This window comes from Podarcis cretensis, assembly GCF_951804945.1.
Source record: "Podarcis cretensis genome assembly, chromosome: 6".
Lineage (NCBI taxonomy): Eukaryota > Metazoa > Chordata > Lepidosauria > Squamata > Lacertidae > Podarcis > Podarcis cretensis.
Genome location: NC_137175.1, coordinates 82,115,217 through 82,138,752, shown reverse-complemented (window position 1 = coordinate 82,138,752; position 23,536 = coordinate 82,115,217). Strand labels below are relative to the sequence as shown.

Here is a 23,536-nt window from a genome sequence, read left to right as displayed (position 1 = left end):
CATGCTTTTGCCTGCTTGGTTGAGAGACGCGAAAAGGGGTGGGAGGGAAAAACTGCCGCCCGCGAGCGCATGCGCTGTACCGAGATGTCCTTTCCTCCCGTTTAAACGGTGTAATCTTTCAACTGCCGCCGCCCGCATCTTTCGCATTGGCCAATGAGAAGGCGAGTGAGGCGGGGCGGGGTTTTTTTTTCCCCCTTCGCCTCGGCCTGCTCCACTTTTCATTGGTTTAAAAGCTGACAGTCGCTTAGGTCGGGATTTGATTTGAAGGAAAGTAGTTACAGTATTGAGAGCGAGCAGGGGCAGAAGGTACTTTGTCTTCGAGGAAAGGGGGTTTGCGCTGGAGCAGTTGAGTATTTGTTTCCATAACGAGAGTGTTTACTTAGTGTGGACTCAGAAGACCACGTAGCGTGATTACCCCGCCCTCTAAAGTGCATTCGATGCTTTACTGGTGTAAATCTTTATTCCGGATTATTTCATCCCGGAATAAAAACTCCTATCTTTTGTGTAAAACCAGACACCGTATACACACGGTGACCGGGAAAGCTATCGTAAAGCCCGGAGCAAAAAACAAGGAGGTGTCTTGTGGCACCTTAAAGACTTTACCAGATTTATTACCATAAACTTTCGTGGACTGTAGCCCACATCATCGGATGCATAAAGTGTTCATCTCAGTTACACGCTGAGGCAGCGAGCAGCTTTTGTTTTTGGTTTACTGCCCCAAACACTAATCAGTATTTGAGTACCGGCACTTTTCTTGTTGCAATGGTGCACATGATGTTGGGGGTTGTAAACAGTGAAGAAAGAGGGAAATGAAAAGTTTTTCATTTATCTGATGAGGTGTGGACTGTAGTCCACAAAAACGCAAACCATAATAAATAGGATTGACTTTAACGTTGCTGCAAAAGACAAGTAATAATCTATAGATGATTAGTTCATCCTTCCTGGTGGGAGGAATTTCCTGTTGCCTATGCACCAAGAAACTGATGGCCCCATATGAATCACCAAACGCCTAATATTGGGTCAAGCTGCCTTTGAAGAGTCTCCCTATATGCAGTAAAAATACATTTGCCCTTTACCATATGAAGTAGGCTAAGGAACATTATACATTCTCTACTGCCAGAGAAAGGGAGGGACAGTATAAAATAATTATAGTTACCTGCCTCAAGCCTTTGGCAATAAAGCTTAATACATTCATACAGGAAGGGGTGGAGATGGGAACACACCCATCATTCTCACTCAGCACATTGGATGTGCTCATCAGAAAGCATGTTTACCTGGTGCATCAAGGAAGCTTGATATTGTCTAGCAGCAGGGCTGCATCTGGAACTTGAGTGCAGCTAAATATATATATGAAGAGGTACAAGGTGTGTTATGCTTTGGATTTACTTATATCAGCCATAGTTTGTCTTACAAGAGACAAACATAGTTTGTTTTACAAGAGAGCCAGTGTGGTGTAGTGGTTGAGAGGGTGGACTCGTAATCTGGGGAACCGGGTTCGCGTCTCCGCTCCTCCACCTGCAGCTGCTGGGTGACCTTGGGCTAGTCACACTTCTCTGAAGTCTCTCAGCCCCACTCACCTCACAGAGTGTTTGTTGCGGGGGAGGAAGGGAAAGGAGAATGTTAGCCGCTTTGAGACTCCTCCGGGTAGTGATGAAGCGGGATATCAAATCCAAACTCTTCTTCTCTTCTTCTTACAAGTGTATAAACAGACTAGAGCTTGAGTTCAAATACCTGCTCAGCCATGAAACCACTGTGTGAAATTGGGCCAGTCACATTCTCTCAGTCTAACAGGGTTGTTGCAAGGATAAATTGGAAGAAAGAAAAACCATTTACACCACTTTAAGCTATTTGGATATAAATGCAATAAATAATCATGTACAGTACTAAAATAGGGATGCGCGTGGTGCTGTGGGTAAAACCTCAGCGCCTAGGACTTGCCGATTGCATGGTCGGCGGTTCGAATCCCCGCGGCGGGGTGCGCTCCCGTCTTTCGGACCCAGCGCCTGCCAACCTAGCAGTTCAAAAGCACCTCCGGGTGCAAGTAGATAAATAGGGACTGCTTACCAGCGGGAAGGTAAACAGCGTTTCGTGTGCTGCGCTGGCTCGCCAGATGCAGCTTGTCATGCTGGCCACGTGACCCGGAAGTGTCTACGGACAGCGCTGGCTCCCGGCCTATAGAGTGAGATGAGCGCACAACCCTAGAGTCTGGCAAGACTGGCCCGTACGGGCAGGGGTACCTTTACCTTTAAAAGTTTTAGCAAAAATATTCTTTTTTTATAAGCAAGTAGAATAGAGCAGTCTGACTCTGTCATGCATACCTTACACAGGATGCTGCAAAACAAGCCTCTGCTTACACCTCCACAGGTGCTGAAGGGATATTATCAGGATGCCTGTGTTTCCTCCTTCTGCTTTCCTAAACTATGTCACTGACATTTTAATTCCCAGTGCTTAAAAAGCTGAGCTTCCATGTGTAAAGGGACTCCTCATAAGAAGATAATAATGGACTAGAATACAAAACAAAGTAATTATGGAAAATACTTTGAGGATTTTCAAATGAATGCACAGCGGTCTCCTCCCTTTGCAACTCCCTCTTAGCCATGCTAATGTGAAACATTGCTAGAGATTGCCTGTCTAGATAATTTATAAAGATTTCAGGATGCAAATATTTGCTTTTGATCTTAAGAAGCAGTAACAGATGATGGCCACGATAATAGTAAATAATTAACTTGCATGGACCTTCCCATATAAATAATTAAAAGTCTCCACTGTGTAGGTGGAATAAACAGATTTAAGACACTAAAGGCTTCAGAAGAAATCCAATACCCATTTGAAATACTCCTTCATAGGTCCCAATGAAAACAAAAGTTAGTTAAGTGAGACTAGGCTCATTCTGACATTCCCACCCAGGACTGGAAAATGATGGCTTGTTACTCTATATTCCCTTTGTGATCCCACTGAACAATAGCAGGATGAAACCAGAATAATAAATAGCAAGGTGTCTTGTTGCCTTTATAAAGATACTGTGCTACTCTAGTTTGCTAGGCTCAATATAAGGTTACAGCTTATGTAATTAAATATATCCACTATGAAAAAGCATTGCTGTGTCTGAGTCTTAACTGTTTGGTAGTAGGCAACAGAAAATGTTCCAAGAATTTTGCTATTATACTGGTTGCCTAGGAAATTAGCCAGACATTTGCCTGTGATGTGTAAGTATAAGGGAGCATTGTCAATTTAACTATTAATATTTTCTGTACAAGTACATGTACTGTTTCTGTTTTATAGATGTAATGGGAAATGAGCAGGATGTGTGTATTGAAAGATGCGGGGGGCAGGCATGAAATAAATATTTAAGGTGTAGTAATTTGAATTCTGTTTGCCTGTTTACATGCATTTGCCAGAAGGTATATAACAAGCTGTAACTTAGACCCCAAAGCAGTTTAGACTCTAGCAAAGTTGTGCAGCATTTGACAAATGCTTGATGTTCCGAGCTACTTTGGTAGCCAAGCAAAATGTGTTGGTTTGCATATATAGAAACTAAGAAATGGCTAGTTCATGTAAACTAACCTAAAGCCAGATCTCTGGGGGTGAGGAGTAAAATTATACTTCAAATACACTTTTCATTTTAGAATATACACAGAAGTAGATCTACAGATATCCCAAGAAAAGCCATTCAGATTTACAGAAAGAGTGCTCTTTTGTCCAGTTAATGTAAAATTTTGAGCTAATAAAATTTTATCTGGTGATGCAGGTTAGTCAGAGTTTTCTGTTTGAAAAAAGTGCCTGGGACAAAAAAATAATAATCCAATTTTTAAATTTCAGTGGATTTACCTCAGACAACAGTATATAGGATTATCTTGATAAAATATCACCAGATGTTCTCTCTTATTTCCCTTTTTAATGTTAACATTGAAACCTTGCTGTCTCAAATAAGGGCAGGGCTTGTACATTGTTAATCCATAGCTGTATGGAAGGCAGCAACTTTTCATTCCAGTGTTTCATTCCAGTACTATTTGTTTGGTTATGCATCCATAACTCAGTGTTCATGAGCCACTGATAAATTTCAAATAGTGGAGGTGTAGTTCAGCAAAACATGCATATTTTTGAAATGTAGGGAGGTTTCTGGGACTAAATAATTACCAAGACTTCACCCCAAAAGGAGCTTATAACAGGGCAGCCCTACATCATGTGGATAAGGGAACTGATTTTTGCTCCACATTGCCAACACCTCAGGAATAGCAGTAGCCTTAGTTAAGCTGCAGCTAACTGGCACTATTGATTGTGGATATAATTTTCCTTCATCCTAGGTTAGATCCTTAGGCAACCCCAAAGATTTTAATTGCATTAATTATAAGGAGTACTATATGTAAAATGGACTCCAGAAAGTTTTAGAGTAGGGAAAAGGAAGACTTACAAGTTTATTGTACTATTTTATTTAGTTCAGCTAATGTGCATGTTCTCTCAAATCTTTCAGAATTTGAAAGCTGACGTTCAGTGAAAGTCATATTGAATATGCTCAGAATATGAGCAGGTATTGTAGATAAGAACAGTCTAACTGTATGAAGACTAAGCCAATAATATAGTATTTGATATGCTTTACCTTGAAGATAATACCGATGATGAGCAAGAAGATCTGCCTTATGATGGAGATCTACAAAATACATATCAACACAAGTGTGATTCACAAAGCCTAGAAAATTCCACTTGTGTAGAAGATGGATCTCAGCATGTTTTCACCTTGACACCTTCTCACATGAGCTGTCATCCAAAAGAAAAATCAGACTGCAAAGCACAACTGCCTGAAACAAAAATAAATCTAGCAACATTGCAAAGGGGAAATGACATGGAATCTCCCAAGGCAACAGAGAAGGAGTTACTTGCTTGGGATGTTAACAGTTTAGGAAGAAATCAACATCTATCCCACTCAAACATTTCAGATGTCCTTTTACGCCATTTCCCCCAAGAGGAACTATCAAGTTTGTGCCAATTGATTGATTCTGAGACGCTCCCAGAGATATCATTTACTGAAAGTTTTGATGAAACTATCCTAAATAAAATTAAGATTTCAGAAAGTACAATATCTTTACCAAAGGAAGAAGGAAAAAATCTCGAATGCTGTAATTCAGAAAGAGAAGTAAAATTTGAATCAGTTGACAAAAATTGGGATTTGACTGAAGTTAAGGAGTTTGTAATGGATAAAAGTGTGAATCCCACTTATGACGGAAAAGATTGTAAAGACGATAATCTTCAACTTGTAATTGAGAAAGAACATGCAATTAATGAAGACTTCCATTATTTCTCAACCCCTAAAGATGTGTACCAAGACCACAAATATTTTCTGGCAACAACTTCGCATAATCTCAAAAATGGTCAACGTCAGGTTCATTATCAGCTTCCTGATTTTTCTAAGGTTGCTCCAAAGGTCAAAATACCTAAAGGAAAAAATAGCAACTCATGCCCTATACCTAAAAAGACCACACACACCCCAAATTTGCTTGGTAAATCAGAAGTTGTGAAAGATGTTTTAGAAGCAATGAATTCTTTGGACTCTGTTGCAACCAAGAATGAAGAAAAGGGAATTAGCACACCTGAACTAGACCAACAACTAGAGGTAGATAAGAGGTGATATTGCACATAATTGGAATTGCCATTGATAGCCAAGCACAATCTTGGGTGTATTTATTACGCCTGTAACAACTCAGCCAGCCACAGATTTCTGTGTGTCTCTAGACACTGGTTTGTGCAACACACTAAACTTTGACTTAGTGGGACAATGCAAATGGATGAATTCTTAGAAAGAACTTAGCAGCTCCTTTGCTGGCGTTTTGCTGCCACACTGATTTCTTAGCATTTCATCCAAACTAGGACTCACTCTCTCCTCACTAACCATGAGATTACAGCAAACTAGTCCATAAGCTGAATGCCTACCTTTTATTTTTTTGTTAAATGTAAAACCAAAAACCAGGGACACTCCTCTAATCTGTGGAGGCAACCCTAAGCATGCTTATTCTAATGAGTAAACCCTATGAGCATAGTGAGAGTTAAAGGTAAAGGAATAAATATTAGCTGGAGTGCAAAATGAAGAGTGCAGTCTAATACCTTACATTTGTGCTGAAGAATTTACATGTGGGCTGGGATTGAAAGGAGACCTGCAAATAGGAAGCACTTCTACCCATAAAAGGGTCATTCCATGATTTCTGCTGGTTCCCCACTCAATGTGCCATGCCCCGTACAGTTCCAGAGGTTCCCTGACCAGCTTTTTGGAATTTCAGGGGACTATATTGGAAAGGAGGGATGCGGGTGGCGCTGTGGGTTAAACCACAGAGCCTAGGACTTGCTGATCAGAAGGTTGGCAGTTCAAATCCCCGCGACGGGGTGAGCGCCTGTTGCTCGGTCCCTGCTCCTGCCAACCTAGCAGTTCGAAAGCACGTCAAAGTGCAAGTAGATAAATAGGTACTGCTTCGGTGGGAAGGTAAACAGCGTTTCCGTGCGCTGCTCTGGTTCGCCAGAAGTGGCTTAGTCATGCTGGCCACATGGCCTGGAAGCTGTACGCTGGCTCCCTCGGCCAGTAAAGCGAGATGAGTGCTGCAACCCCAGAGTCGGCCATGACTGGACCTAATGGTAAGGGGTACCTTTACCCTTTACCTTTATATTGGAAAGGATGATAATGGCAGTTGTTAAGATCCAAGCCATTATCTCCAGTCTAACCATCCTGCAGTATGCACTGATTGGGAAACCTCTACCAACCTGAGCTTTCCAAGGGTAATATATCCAGAAAAACAGTTATCTTTTTAGATGGTGGTATACACATTATCTACTCCTATGTAAGAAAAACTTAATGAAACTTGATTATATCTATTTCTTGCATAGTATTGTATATCATTTTGATTATGTATACTGCCTTGTTAATATTGGCACTGAAGAAATTATAGCAATAAGATATTTCCTCTTCATTAGCATAAGCCCCTTTCATGTAACCATCTGTATGTGATCTTTTATATGTATATATTTTAATTCTACTCCTGTTGTTAAATTATTGATTTTTATATGTTTTTAGTAGTTTCTATTTTAGTTGTAATCTGCCTATATACTCTCATTATGGGAAAAGGTGATTTATTATTATTATTATTATTATTATTATTATTATTAATGAGCCCAAGCACCAGCTTGGTTCCCAGACTGCATTTTCTACCCTAACCTTATCCTTTGCTCATAGCACTGCTTCCTAGCCCAAAATCTATATTTTCCGCCTTTCAGATGCATTATCACCATTAGCCACTTTTTCCAGAGTTCCCATTATATCCAGCAATCATCTCCCAGTGTAATAGCATCCAGTATCTCCTGAGCCTAGCTTCTCTATGAGGATTTTCCTGGCCAATTTTTTGTTTTCTTTACAGCACTTGCTCTATTTGAATATAGATTTTTCCTAAGCAGCTAGAACATTAATGAATGACCTTGGCTATGGGAAAAGTATTGCTCACAGTCAATTGCTATTTTTGCTTTCCATATACAATATATGTTTATTGTTTTCTCTTTTTTATATCTGTTGAAATAATAGCTACTGACAAAACAAGCTGAAGCTCAGAATCATATTGATCATCTAAGATTTAATACAAAGGTAAGTCTCCTACAACATGAAGTCAGTTTTTTTTAATATTTTTTCTTGCTACAAAATATTAATATTTTTTTCTGAATACAAATGTTTTGTTTATGCAGCTTTAGTATGCTGTGCATTGTATAATACAAGCACATTCTGTATTCTTTTCAGTGTCTGTTTAAAACATGTGCAAGGCTGCCCAGACATGTAGAAATTACATGTGTTTTATCTCTTTTTAGCTACTATTGATTTAAATCTTTTTATATATTACTCACTTTTTATACAGAATTTTAATGCTTTATTTTATATTTTATAAACCACTTAGAGGTTTTCTTGTAGTCAAACAGAATGCAGTTCTTGATAAATAAATATGCATACTTTCATACTGTGGTTTATTTATCTCTCTGCTTCAGTATTTTATAGAATATAGTGTGCTCACTCTTCCTAGAGCAGATGCACTGGAACAAACTAATTTTCCTTGGGTATAGCTGGTATAAACAGTAACCCTAGTCCATGTCTATGTATGAACAACCCTAGTGACGACTCCTCCTTTCCACCACCCAACTTCAATGACCTAAGATTTCTAATCAATTTGCTATGTCTTTTACCTTGTTTGTGTAAACCCTGAAAGTTCCATTGAAGAGTGGTATATACATCTTTTAAATAAATTAAAATATACTGGTGTTTGGATATCGCTTGCCTAATTTTACCAATTTATTATTTGTGCCTGTGGATGCTTGGGGTGAGGGTGGGGTATCATAAAGAGAAAGGCAAGTGAATGTTTTTATTGTGGGTGCTGATTTTGTACTTCACAATGAGTTTTTGTATATTTTAACAGATACCTCCTTGCTCAAATCAAAATAGACCAAATCCTGGCATTAAATCAGAAAGTCCTGGAATAACTACAGAGATGTCTACAGTTCTACCTATAACAGTCCCTGTGAAGCCCATGGTTGATTTCTCCCAGTCACCTTCCTCAGGTAGTTCAAATGGACTATTCAAATACTTAGAATACAATTATTATTTTACTTGTATAGCCCTCCAGAAGTTGTTTAACTACCACTCCCTGACCATTGGACTAAGCTGATGGGAACTGGAGCGCATCTGGAGGGCCTCAGCTTAAGCCACTGCTGTTCTGCCTGTTTGCTGTTGTACACTATATGAAGGAAATAGCATACAGATCACATTAGCGCTTTTGTCATATTGTTCTGTAGAACTGCAGTCGCAAAGAATGATCTCACCATTACCCTCAGCTGATGCAGCAAGACAATCATCTGGGAATCAACCTCTGTTGCAAAACGTTACAGAAGAAGAAAAGCTTTTTCAGATGTTAAAGGAACAGTCAAAAGAGCTAAAATCAAAAGTAATACAAATAGTTCTTTTTTAAATATATTTGAAACAAACACCTTGTTTTTCTTAATACTCCATTTGAAAGTTTAAATGAAATGCATCCCTTTTTCTTAAAGGTGGAAGCATTTTCTAACTGTCTTACACAGGATGTATTCCCAGTGGAAGAACGCCAACAGGTGAATACCTTTTTTGTGTTTGAAAACAAAATTGTTACATTTTAAAACTCTGTTTTTGAAAAACTATATGTAAAAATAAAATGTATAAACTCTAGAATAGCAGCACTATTCTCTACATCTTATATTCAGAATGAAGTATAAAAATTGCTGTTTAAATCAGTTAAAATTAGTTTCCATTGAAAAAAGTGAGACAGGTGAGTCACGACTTACATCTCATAGATTTAAATGGGAACTAAGTTCAGTTACCTTAATCTGTGCTTAATAATAAATCATTTTCATCATCTCAGAATCATGTGAAGTTGTAATATCATACTCTCTCTACAACTTTGTGCAGGAGAGGCGGTTAACTTATGGCCCTCCAGATATTGTTGGTTTACAGCTTCCATCATCCCTGACCATCTGGTCTTGCTGAGAGATGAATTCCAACATTAGCCACCCCTGATTAGCCACCCCTGCTGTTTAGGACTGCAGTCTTAATGGAGCAGTTTTATGACCACAAGTCTTGCTATAAAGGCAATTATAATTTGAATAAATTCCTTCAATTACCTTAATTCCTAAATTACCTTCAGAATTAACTGGGAGATTTTCCTGAAGGGGAGTGAAGGCATTTGTTTAAGTATACCCTGCAGGCCACAGATGTAAAGCACCCTTAGATTAAGATTAATCAAATTTCTTATTTGCCTACTGCAAAAGAAATCTCTGGGTGGCTTAAAAGAAATTTACAAAACTATTTCAACATAATAAGTAATGATACTTACATAAATTGTATACCCCAAAGCGGCACCTCATCCACTTCTTCAGAGTAGGCAGCTCCATATGCATATTTCTTCGTGTTGCTGCCTTCTCTTCCACTGAAGTGTACAGGGCAGTTCACACGTGCCAGAATTCCACCTGCACAGTTCTTGGTAGAGCCATATTATTTGAATGCAACATTTTGACAAAACAGGCATTCAGTTAAATATAAGGAACATTTTAAAAGACTGGTGTAAACTACTTTAGCTATTCATGTTCTTTTTATCTTGTTATGTTTGAAGCTATTGCTGTGTCCATGGCATGTTTAAGGACAGCACTGAATATTTCAATTACTAATCTATAGAAAAATTGTCAAATAACACCAAGGTTACAAATTTTGTTTGTGAAGCTTTTAAGGCTTTTAAAGGAGCAACTAGACAAGCTGGAATGGAATTACTTAGCCACAAAGGAGAAACATTGTATATTTCGGCACCAACATCCCATGTACCCATCAATGAGCATCGGAGAGTTTGATCCTAACAGGTCAAGTATTTTTTAAAAAACAATAATACACTAATAATATAACAATTTTAAAAAATCTTACATTCACAACCTTGCTTACGTTAAAAAATTATTGGGACGCACATCAAAAATTACTTTACTTTTGGTCACCCACCAATTCTCTCCTGCAAATGCCTCCCAGGCTGATACAAGAAATACCGTATTTTTCGCTCTATAGGACGCACTTTTTCCCCTCCAAAAATTAAGGGGTAAGGCAAGCTGGGAGTAAAATAAACAAGTGATCCATCCAGATGGGACAAGGAATTTGCATGAAAGGCTGTGCAGAAGGATCCTGTACATAGAAATACGACATTATTCAGAGGAGTGAAGGATAGATAGTTGTGCTCCTTCCCATTCACCTCTCAATGTGTAACTATGTCTGATGTGTGTCACTACATGCAGCTTCCCTGCACATGACATTATTAATAACGAGCCCTTTTTTATCTGCATCCAACCTTAAGATGTGGCTAGCAACACTCACGTTTTTCATGATTGAAACCCTTATTTTGAAGTTCAAACTTCACCGTAATCAGTGCATGTTGAACATTGTGGGTTGCACCCCAGGCTGTGCCAGTGGGATTCTGCTAAGCTGATTGTGAGAGCATGTAGGAGGCTGGAAGGGTCAGGAGAGGAAGAAAAAGTTCTGCTACATGCACAAAAATCCATTGCGCCAGTGGAGCTGCAGTGTCGGATAAGGCCTTTTAAATACTGTGATTTTTGACATTTCATTTCCTTACCTAGCCCATTGTATCTCTAATACTATAATGATAGGAACAAGAAGTGTGTATCAATATTATAATGTAACTTTGTATCTTATATTCTTTGGATTTAGAAAAGTAGAGGGGGAAATATTTAAGCTTGGGATGCTGCTTGAAGATATCAAAGAGAAAATCGATAAGACTGCCTGCAGCCCACGTTCCTCTGCTTTTGTAACATCACCATCATGCACACCCTGTGAATCTGCTTCTCCCTATTCAAGTCGTTCTGAGGTAAACGATTAAGTCCCAATAAAGAACAAAGCATATTGTTTTATATCACATTATCTTCACTGAGATTGCATGATTGAATTAATGTTACAGTAGAGTGGTAATACATGCACTCAAAATGTAGCAATACTGTCATAGTGCCACACCCCTCTAATTCACCAGTCCCATTTCACTGGATTTTCAGGTTTTGAAAGTTTTCAGGTTTAGACCTTCTGACTTTCTGTCTCCTCCACAGATCATGCAGTTTAGCTTTAAGCTAACAGCAGGCCTTTGGACCTCTTCCAGATATGTATATATCATATTGTGCTCCTTGGTATGACTGTTGCTAAATTGTATTGAAATATTATTTTCCTGGTTTAGCTATAAGCCTGTGTGTTAATAACATTATCATAGTTGCACAAGACTCTTCAGTCTAGAGGCGGTAGCTAATTAATTCTGGTTTTTAGATGTTTTGTAGACATTTAGACTTAACATGTGGATTCCTTCTATTTCATTAGGGAATAAATTACTTCAAAACTATGAACTTCTTAGAATAATAGAATTGTAGAGTTGGAAGAGACCCCAAGGTTCATCTAATCCAACCCTCTACAATGTAGGAATCTCAACTAAAGCATACATGACAGGTGGCCATCCAACCTTGGCTTAGAAACCTCCAAGGACAGAGAGACCACCACCTCCTGAGAGAATCTGTTCCACTGTCTAACAGCTCTGTCAAAAAGCTCTTCCTGATGTTTAGTCAGAATCTACTTTCTTGCAACTTGAAGCTATTGGTTCAGATCCTAGCCTCTGGAACCAGAAATCAAGTTTGTTTCATCTTCCATGTGACAGTCCTTTAGATATTTGAAGATGGCTATTATGTCTGCTCGCAGTCTGTTTTCCAGGCCAAACTTATCCAACTCCCTCATAAGGCTTGGTTTCCAAACCGTTTAACATTGTGGTTGGCCTCTTCTGCACACATTCCAACTTGTCAATATCCTTCTTAAATTGTGATGCCCAGAACTGGACACAATATTCCAGGCATGGTCTGGCCAAAGCAGACTAGAGCAGGACTATGACTTGCCTTGATCAGGACAGTATACTTCTGTTGATGCAGCCTAGAATAGCATTAGCTTTTTTTGCTGTAGCCTTACATAGTTGACTCGTGTTAACCTAGGTCCTTTTCGCATGTACTACTGGCAGTCTAGGTGTCCTCCATCTTATATTTGTGCAGTTGGTTCTTCCTATCTAAGTGTAGAGCCTTACATTTGTATCTATTGAAATTCATTTTGTTAGTTTGGGCCCAGTTCTTCACCCTGTTAAGGTCATCTTGAATCTCCTTAATTAACAGGAGTGAAAATTACAATATTTTTTAAGTTATTCAGATCTTTTGGTTGGCATGCAAAGTGGGTTTTGCAGATGAAAATGGTACACACACACACACACACACACACACACACACACAACTCTCCAACATTGTGAAATTGCTGTGAATGTAGCAAGTTCTTCAGTCGGTCATAATATCCATTTCCCCATGTGGTTCTTTCATAGAGTCCAGCGATTTCAAACATTAGTGAGTCCCCACAAAAGACTGCTTCTGGCGTGAATATTGCTAAGAATAAAAAGTATGGAGACAATGGAAGTCAGCCTATGGAGATGATTCCACAGAGAATGTATCAGCAATCTAACAAAGGTAGCCAACATCATCCCTTTCATCAGAAGTAAGTGTTATCCATAGAAGTTGACTATTAAATGGGTCATAATGTGTTAACTATTTGCTCAGTTCAGCAGATCTCCAAATCATGGCACAAAACATATCAAATTCCTTCATGCACTTTCTCATGAATTGGTATGCTATGGTTAGTGCTTGCTCTCGCCAACCCATGTTTGGAAAGTGGTTTTACAGTTCTGGTTTGGAAGACAAGCGCTATCCATAGCTTGGCAACTCAGATCTCACAGCAAAATATAGTGAGCACTAAACTATAAACTGGAAGTAAAGGTGTCTGTGAAGAGTGTGTGCATGAGCCCATGATTTTGGCCATTGGTATCTGGCAGGCCAAATATAAATGTTTTGACTAAGGTCCAAAGAACTACCTTAGGTATGGCCAAGTGTTTACATATATGCAAACATTCTATTTGACTATTTTACCTATATTCCCAAGCAGATCCTATAATTTTAACATGTTCCTCCACTAACGATATCACTACCAAAGTGGGAAACTTCTGTGCATCAGCATGTATTAGTAGAATACATTGGCTCCCAGTATGTTTCCGAGCACAATTCAAAGTGTTGGTGCTGACCTTTAAAGCCCTAAACGGCCTCGGTCCTGTATACCTGAAGGAGCGTCTCCACCCCCATCGTTCTGCCCAGACACTGAGGTCCAGCGCCGAGGGCCTTCTGGCGGTTCCCTCATTGCGAGAAGCAAAGCTACAGGGAACCAGGCAGAGGGCCTTCTCGGTAGTGGCGCCCGCCCTGTGGAACGCCCTTCCAGCAGATGTCAAAGCGATAAACAACTACCTGACATTCAGAAGACAACTTCAGGGAAGTTTTTAACGTGTGATATTTTACTGTATTTTTGGTTTTTATGGAAGCCGCCCAGAGTGGCTGGGGAGGCCCAGCCAGATGGGCGGGGTATAAACAATAAATAATAAATTATTATTATTATTATTATTATTATTATTATTATTAGAAACTAGATGATTAAAGCACCTTATCAGCCACACTAGTACTCAACAATTCATTCTAGTGTGACTGAATGTGCGACAACACACACACATATCCTATGCAAATAGTCTTTTGCTGGCCTGTAAACTGTAAAATTCTAGTTGTTTGATTGTAATTTAGTGGCTGATCTGTGACTGGAATAATAATAAAGACTGAAATATATATGCAATGTAAAACAATCAGCTCCATGCCATATCATAAGTTGTTTTGTATGAAACTCACCTTTTTTTCTAAGTGATTTACTATGCAGCATTGAGGCCTCTTTTTCAGAAACATACATTCAACCTTTCTTGGGTTCATAGAGCCGGTTGTACATTTCTTTGGAGTGTAGACCATTCCGGATGAGTTCACTTAAACATTTCCAGGTAAACGTGCCTAGGATTAGTGTTAAAAGGCTCGTTATAAAGCAACATCCATTGAAATGGCTGCATATTGAAAAAAGCCTTATGAATGTGAAATACGGACTTGAAGACGTATAGGGCAACACACAGGACAGTATCCAATTATGTCTGTTTGCTTGTGCAATCAGACTTTTGGATTCTCTTCTTGTTCCTCCAGTTCCAACTCACATCCCCTCTGAAGCATATTTTGAAATCTTGTTTGCATGGGGGATGTCTGTAGAAAAAGACTTGCACGAACAGATACCCACTCACTATGTTGGATCTCACCCACAGAATGTAACTTTATTCTTCCCATTTGTACCAATTCATTCTGTGCCTCCCTCAGACCTGCAAACAGTTGTTTAGTGAATTTATAACCTGTTTTTAATTGCTTTTTAAAATATCAAAATTACAAGGAGTTATTATTAAAGACACATTTAATAAAACAGAATTTTGCTTTCCCCTTAGTCAGCTAGAGCTGCAAACTAAACATTCTTGTGAAGATATAATGAATCCTCTGGAAAAATCAGGACTCCCAGCAAATAAGCAAGCTACTCATGTAAGTCAATTTGATTCTTAATTTATTGTTTTATCAGCTTGATAAAACTAAGATGGTTCTAATTAATTACTGTTGACTTTAATTACTGTTGACTAGGCTAACATCGTAAGACAATTCAATTGCTGTCATTCAAATAAATGTACGAGGAACAATGTGCATTAATGCAGCAGGTGTTGATGATGTAAATAATAAGAGTCCTTTGTTAATGTATTGTGTTTTGTAATACAGCAGCACTGCTCCTTTTCACCCATTAAAAAGGCTGGAGGGCTACAATCCCACAAACCACTTATAGGCATAGGAAATCAAAATGATTACAGTGATCAAGGAAACACAGATGGGTAAGTTTTAATCTCAGAGGTTCCAAAATATACTCTCAACTATTCCAACTATAACACATTTGCACTGTATGATTAGCAACAAGGCCAGCTTCAGGTTGTGTGCCCTTGGGCAACTGAGTATCAGTTGATTCCTTTGGCACCACCGATTTTGCACCGCCCCTTCTTATTCTAACCACTCTCCTTCCCTCTTTGTCACTTCTCGCTCATAACCAAAACAAGTCTTATTCAACACAATCTCCTATTTTCAAATAAAAATATACATTTTTTCACATCACTAATTGCCTATTTTTGCGCAGGGGTAGACTTTATAGTCCACCTGTCTAATTAAAGCTGTAAAAATTAAAGCCTCTATTGAAAGATGCCAGCATTTGTGCTACTGTCACAATCTCAGCCACCATCAAATCAAAACCTCTCAGTTCCCAATAGTTGCTAGCGACCAATGCCAATGATATGAATCATGTTGACTGCAGTTATTCCCCACATAGAGCAATTGAATTTTAATTTGTAACAGCCAAGACAAAGTTTGCAGAACTTAGTGTTTATCTATGGTCCTTCCTGAAGCACTTGATCTGCAATGTCATGCTGGTGGAAACAATAATTTGAAGTAACAGCTAGTCACCGCATCACAAATTACTTGTAGTATTTTGCAAACTTGTAGACAGATATTAACATTTACAGATCAGCACATCTAAAACACACAACATAGCAAATCCAGCCTTGGTGTTACAGAACTACACTTTAGCTCAAACAAGCCAAACAAATGTTTTCTCAGACTCTGACCAGATGCCATAATAAAAAAGGACATAAGAAAAAGAAACTTCAAAGAGAAAATGCACACCAGCTGCAATTTCCCAAAACAAAATGGAGCACCATCCCTACTAGGAAAGACTAAAATGTTTTAGAGCTTTTTAGTTTAGTAGAAGAGAAAATTAAGGGAAGATGTGGTAGAGAATTATTAAATTATGGGTTTTAAAACTATACATGATCCAGGTTTCTACTGTTGCATTGCTTATGTGCAGTTTCACTTTTCTTTATAGCTTTGATAACTGGGAATGATTAATAGTGTTTTAAAGAGTATCTGGAATTGGTGCCTCAATAACATGTTTTTGTGAGGGAGTCTTTTGACGCAACGGTGCTGGCTTGCAAAAGCTCATGCTTAAAATGCTGATTGCAGAATTATGGAAGCAAGGGTGACATTGCTATGTCCTTTATATTGTGCTGATCCTTTCTCTGACATGCATTGTGCTCATATTTTATTTTTTACCCCATAAGTAATTTAAGCTATTGGGAAATGAGATCTCCACCCCCAGCCAATCCATATAATACCAGCAATCAAGAATCCAACGCGACTATATTGAAAGAACGAGGTACAGAAAGATAAATCAACAAAAGTATATGTTTTTAAAAACCAGCAAAATAATTCTAATAGATATCACCCACTAATCCATTTTTTCTGATATACATTTTTTCATAGGAAGCTTAAGTTATCCTTCAGATCACAGGTTTCTTGATGAGTTGAGGAATCCTGCAAAGGATCATATTATTATACATCCTAGACTGAAAATACAGTTATCAAGTAGACAGGTTTGTCCCTGTTCTTCCAGCAGGTTAGTATGTACACTGCTAAACCTAAACTCTACACAAACCAAATGTGCTCTCACCATGTTGAGGCACACATTCCTGATATGTCTCATAGGGTGCAATCCTAAATCCATCCCTGTGTGAGTGTCTGAGGGCCCTGCTCTTGCCACTTACCACCTGGCCTGGGGCGGGCCCTGAAGCCTCAAAAGGACTGCTCTGCTGCCCAGGAGGGACTCCCCTGTGTGAGTGTCTGAGGGCCCTACTCCTTCCTGCCACTTACCACCTGACAGGCCTCACAAGGACTGCTCCTGCCACTTACTATCTGGCCCAGAGTGGGTCCTCACAAGGACGGTTGTTGCCACTGATGCTGCTACGGCCCAGGAGGACCCGGAGGGGTGCAGAGTTCTTTTTAACATGTTTTAAAATTTTCCTTTCCCTTTAGATTTTTTATATATGGGGGTGGGATGGATGTTTGGGTGGGCTTGGGAATTTGTTAGATTTTGATGGATTTGTAATTTTTGCAGTTTTTATTTGTATTTTATTGTTTTCTGGGTTGTTTTTGTTTTTTTGTTTTTTTTGTTTTAAGGTTTTATTGTTTAGGCTGCAAAAGAATAACATTAATTGCCATCAATGGAGGCTAATATGAGGCTTGGGATTGCTACCGTGGAGGGGCGAGGGAGGTATGGCGGTGGGGGCAGATGTTATAGGCGAAGGGGATAGAGATATGGATATGCTCGTACCCCTTCCAATCTGTGCCTCATCCCGAGGGACGAGGGTAGGGTGAGCAAGGATTATTCACCTCCGTCACTGGTGCTGTGCAATGCCAGGTCTATAGGCAACAAAACCGCCACCCTGCGAGATTTCTTTACCTCGCAGGGGGTCGACCTGGCTTGTGTGACGGAGACCTGGGTGCGTGAAGGGGAAACAGTTACCTTACGAGAGATGGCGCCCCTGGGTTTCTCCATCCTCCACCAGTTGCGGACTGTGGGCCGGGGGGGAGGGGTGGCATTATTAATCCGGAAAGATTGTCCTTTCAGGGCTCTACCATCGCCATTGATCCCCGGCATTGAATGTGTTGGCCTAGTGTGGGGCTCCGAGGAGAGCTTGGCTGTCTGGCTGGTGTACCGGCCACCTAGCGCACCAGCAGCCACCCTGTCAGGCCTATTGGAGGCGGTGGCCGGCTGGGCCTTGGAGTTCCCTAACCTATTGGTATTGGGGGACTTCAACATCCATGCTGATGCCACTCCCTCCTCACAGGCTCTGGACCTGGTGTCTTCCATGGCGACACTAGGGCTCTCCCAGTTTGTTTCGGGCCCCCACACATCAAGCAGGCCACACGCTGGATTTGATCTTTGGCGTAGGTATAGATGTGATCATGTCTCCTTCGATGAGGGTGCCATGGTCTGATCACTACACTCTGCAAGCCAGGATTGACTTTCCACCCCCACCCTGCTTAGGTGGCGAGCCAAGCCTTGCGGGACCTTGCTCCCCCTGGCGACTCATTGACTGAGCTTGTTGAGGGCTGGAATATCCAGCTCCTGGCAGCCATCGATGAGATCGCACCTAAGCGCCCTCTGTGACCCCGCAGAAACCGGGCTCCCTGGTTTACCGAGGAGCTCCGGAAAATGAAGCGGGACCTCAGACGGCTAGAGCAAGTATGGCGGGGTGCCCGTGACGGAGCCTCAAGAACATCTTATAGGGCTTTTATGAAAACCTACGAGATGGCGGTGAAGGCTGCTAAGAAGTCTTACTTCTTGGCCTCCGTTGCATCCGCCAGCTCTTGCCCGGCGCAATTATTTAGTATAATCAGGTCTTTAATGTCCCTTGAGGGACAGCCAAATTTAAATAACAATTTGACACACAGCTGTGAGGCATTTGCGAGCTTTTTTGCAGAGAAGGTCTTGTTGTTCCGCCATGACCTCCCTGCCAATTTGGATACAATAAAGGAACTGAAGGCCCCTCGACCGTCCTCTGATCCAGTATTGGACCACTTCGACTGGATATCCCCAGCCAATGTGGACAGACTCCTCCAAGCTGGAAAGCCCACCACCTGTCCTCTCGACCCGTGCCCATCTTGGCTGATTAGAGTGTGTCCAGACGAGGTGCGGGCCCTCCTGGGGGATATCATCAATTTGTTCCTTGGCACGGGGACATTCCCAGGGGAACTGAAGGAGGCAGTGGTGCGCCCGCTCTTAAAGAAAACATAATTAGATACTTTAGATCTATCCAATTACCTCCACAGAGAGGTTAGGCTGGCCTCAACTAGAGCCAGATCTTTTTCGGCTGTGGCTCTGATCTGGTGGAACACTCTGTCACAAGAGACTAGGGCCCTGCAGGACTTGACATCTTTCCGCAGGGCCTGCAAGACAGAGCTGTTCCACCAGGCCTTTGGCCAGGGCACAGCCTGACTCCCTTCCTCGGCAATCTTTGCAGAGCTCTGGCCCAATGGTTGCCAGTGGCTTGATTTGAATTAATTTTATAATGAATGATTTTAGAGTGTTGTTTGTGTTGTACTTTTGTACTGTTTTATTGTTGTTAGCCGCCCTGAGCCCGGCTTCAGCTGGGGAGGGCGAGATATAAATAAAAATTATTATTATTATTATTATTATTATTATTATTATTATTACTATTATTATTATTATTATTAACATGGGACTAAGTCCCATTGAATTCAGTAGGATTTAATTTTGAATAGACGAGTAGAAGACTGCAATGTTAAGAACCTCTGTGCTGATAGTTAACATACAATTAAGCCTCTCTCCTGTGTTATCTGTTTCCAAAATAGAAATAAAAAAATGGAGCACAGGAAAACAATAAAAGAAAAGCCAGACTGTGAAAGGTACTCTATCTTCTTAGAAGGAAAAGCGATGGATTTAGATTTATCAGGTACTTAAGTTTTGGTAATATTAACAAAAGGTCTCACATTATTTGGAATTTAAGTGTGAACGACTAAGCATCTCTAGTAAACATTACAATATCTGATGTCAGTTAAAGTCAGTGGGTGTGATTGAATGTAGCAAGAGTGGGCTTCTGCTTGCACAGCAGGGCTCCTCCTTCCTTGTCACAACTCCCCCCCCCCAAAAAAAATCTGATCTGGAGGGCTAGGAGATCCTCAGAAGCAGCTTTTGGGGAGATACAGTGGTGCTTTCGAACTGCTAGGTTGGCGGGAGCAGGGACCGAGCAACGGGAGCACACCCCGTCGTGGGGATGCGAACTGCTGACCTTCTGATCAGCAAGTCCTAGGCTCTGTGGTTTAACCTGCATCCTCTTAGTAACATAGGGCTCAATTAATGCTTCAGCTGGTTCTGATGACTGACTGGTATGGACCGCTATTACTCCAGCGTTAGAAGACCTTGACTGACTTTCCCCTCCTAGCTCAGTTAGAACCCTAAATGGCAAAGGGCCATGGTATCTAAAGGGTCATCTTTTTTCATTTAAATCCAGCCATCAATAACTTTATCAGAGGTGAATCTGCATCTGAAATTAGGCAGGTGGCAACCAAAAAGCCTTTTCTACAGTAGCACCATCTTATGGGATTCTCCCCATAGAAGCGGAATGCTTTCGCCTGGCACCTAAAGATACATAATGAAGGCACCAGACAAGTCTCCCTGGGGAGAGCATTCCACAAACAGCGGGCTACCACAGATAAGGCCCATGGAAGAGGCTCACAAAGAAAGGCCTCAGATGATTGCAGGGGCTGGGTCAGTTCATATGGGGAGAGATAGTCTTTGAGGTATTTGTGCACATTTTTGATCGACGCAGGTGGCGCTGTGGGTTAAAGCCTCAGTGCCTAGGACTTGCCGATCGAAAGGTCGGCGGTTCGAATCCCTGCGGCGGGGTGCGCTCCCGCTGCTCGGTCCCAGCGCCTGCCAACCTAGCAGTTCGAAAGCACCTCCGGGTGCAAGTAGATAAATAGGGACCGCTTACCAGCGGGAAGGTAAACGGCGTTTCCGTGTGCGGCTCTGGCTCGCCAGAGCAGCGATGTCACGCTGGCCACGTGACCCGGAAGTGTCTCCGGACAGCGCTGGCCCCTGGCCTCTTGAGTGAGATGGGCGCACAACCCTAGAGTCTGTCAAGACTGGCCCGTATGGGCAGGGGTACCTTTACCTTTTTAAATTGTTTTTGCTGCTGCTTTAAATCTGTTGTTGCTGCTGTTAAATCTCCATGCTTTTACTGTTGGTTTGACACCATTTTTTATTGTGCCTTGTAAGCTTCCTTGGGACTGTTTGTGGGTGAAAGGGAAGGTGCGAATTCCAGGAATATACAATAATTTTATACATACGTTAGTGTTTCAATTGTTCCAAGAGACTTAACTGACATGGCAGAAGTCATCACAGATTTTAACGAAGTCAAGCAAGCCTTACATTTCTAAGGCCAATACATTACATATGTATTAACATGTTTGTTTAACTTGGGGTGCGGTGTTAGGTAGTGACACCAAAGACACTTCGTTCTCACACCTACTAGACAGTTCAAGCAGTGAAGTATGTCTGGAAAAGAGTATTAAAAGTCATGGATCATGGACAATGGGTCTACAAGAACAAAATGAAGGTAGAGTAATTTTTGTAAGGTATTCTTTTGTATAGTATATGGAAAATTCTGGATATAATTAACACAAAATTTTGATCTTTATATGAATTTAGCTGAAGACACCAAAGTGATATTATCATACCTCTGTGCCCATTCCGCTTGTTTAATCAAGAACAGCAAGCCTAAATCAGCTGTACAATCAATCTGCATGAGAATGCAGATTACACACAATGCAAAAATATACAAATCACGATTTTTGCATAACTACATCACAGTCTGAATCACTCAAAATCTGCAGTTTTCCTCTGGAAGAGAAAATACCTATTTTTGGTAGTTTCCACAAAAGTCTTCAGAACACTTAAGCTATGTACAAAAACACAGACTGACTCTGGGCTAAGTTGCTGTTTTACTTTCTTTCGCCTTCTTTTTATTTCAACAGACTTCTCTCAAAGAGATTGGAAAGGCAGTCAAAGAAAGAGTTATAGTAAAGAAAGTGATGAGTGTAAGAGTGGTAAATCTTGATTTACCGTACAATTAATGATTAAGCATAAGCTAATACCAAAAACATTTTTCTTGAAAGGGAAAAACAAAATACACATAATCTCAGACAGTTTTTTAAACAAAAGAGAAGTTAAAGGGAATGACCCATGCCCTTTCAAAAGCTGTGAAACTCAGTGGAGCCCCCTCACATCCTGCTGTTTTTTGCATATAGAAAATGGCCTTAATGGCCTTAGAAGCTTGTCACACCCTGTGTGACTCCTTTTCTAAGGTGTTAATTAAAAATGAAAGAGCAGTTATACTTGTGTTTGAAACATTTAATCATCAATGCTTAATAATAGGCTGGAGCAGGGACCAGGTAATGTAGTGAACGTGTTTAATTGCATTTCTTAAAAATATTTTTTTTAATTTTTTTAGCTAGTTCGCAGAAGCAAAGCATCAACCTTCAAAGGATATATACAAAGAAACAACCAGAAGAGTTTATAGAAAGGCTATGTGACAGGTAACATGCATCATCAGTTTTAAAACCAAGTTCTTATAACCCTAGCTTATAACTGTAATTTTCATGGGCAAGTTTGTTTTATTTGCAGCAATGCATGCCAATACTTTTAAGATCACAACAAAAAATGTAATTTTTGAATTCAGCCTTTTGTGGTGCCCTTGTGGGCTTAGTAGTAATATAATTAATTTAGAACTAGCAAGCAGACACTAGCTGTTAAGCATAGAATGTATTTTTGTGTATCAATATGATATGCCTGTGATTTCTTGTTACGCTCTAGACAAAATCTACATATTCCCCAAACTCGCTACTCAAGGATGCATGATACTATTATCCTTTCACCACAGTACCTCACTAGTAGGAATATTTATGGAAGGCCAGTATGCGGTCTGAGAAACAGGCACATCAAGGAGACACATTCAAAGGTATGTGGAGAGCCTTGTATCTACAGAAAAGGAAATGGAGAAATCTTTGAACATTTTCGTTACAATGAAACAAGTGAACTTTTCTACCCTAGTCCAATCAGTGATGTTAATTACAACAGGGTTTTTTCCCCCCTTAACAGATATTAAGTTCCACTTTGGATGATGTTATACAGACTGCAAACAATTTGAAGAAAACTACAGAACACATGGTGCAAGTTGTTTCAGAAGATTTAGCCAAGGCCAAAATTCAGACACTTTCCAGTCTTGCAGCTAGCCAATACTAAATCTGAATGTGTTTTGAAAACTGACAGAACTATATTTGAAAGAGAGACGATTGGAATGTGTAAAGAATGAAAATGCACCATTTCTCTCCTTATTCTTCATCTTAAATAACCTAAAATCTGTTGCATAAAAAATAACAGAAATTATCAAGTTGTGAGTTAATAATAAATAGGTTTTACAAAATTGTGCATTGTATACGTATGTTTAGCTCAGTTTGGAACTTAGGATAAGTATATTTCCCACTTAGTGTTGGTACAGAAGAATAATCTGTTTGACTAGTCCAGTCATTTAATCTCAGACACAAACTCAGATAATTTAGTAGGTGGCACAATTATTTTTATATC

General features: G+C 40.2%; 1 protein-coding gene across 6 annotated transcripts; it reads left to right on the top strand.

The window, feature by feature from the left end:
* Positions 1-103: 103 nt before the first annotated feature.
* AKNAD1 (AKNA domain containing 1) lies at positions 104-23,376 on the top strand. 6 transcript variants are annotated; one of them, XM_079981242.1, is made up of 19 exons: positions 185-345; positions 4,472-5,608; positions 7,556-7,615; positions 8,433-8,574; positions 8,809-8,957; positions 9,061-9,120; positions 10,262-10,395; positions 11,246-11,402; positions 12,927-13,096; positions 14,949-15,039; positions 15,271-15,377; positions 16,650-16,744; positions 16,852-16,984; positions 19,744-19,844; positions 21,387-21,509; positions 21,928-21,999; positions 22,404-22,488; positions 22,766-22,910; positions 23,051-23,376. In XM_079981242.1, the coding sequence occupies exons 2-19, from the start codon at positions 4,589-4,591 to the stop codon at positions 23,192-23,194; spliced, it is 2,988 nt and encodes a 995-aa protein (XP_079837368.1). In that variant the 5' UTR covers positions 185-345; positions 4,472-4,588; the 3' UTR covers positions 23,195-23,376. The 6 variants fall into 6 exon arrangements, with proteins under 6 accessions (XP_079837372.1, XP_079837368.1, XP_079837370.1 ...); XM_079981244.1 differs by having other exon boundaries at positions 15,268-15,377; positions 21,928-21,972; XM_079981243.1 differs by having other exon boundaries at positions 15,268-15,377; positions 21,928-21,990.
* The last annotated feature ends 160 nt before the right edge of the window (positions 23,377-23,536 follow it).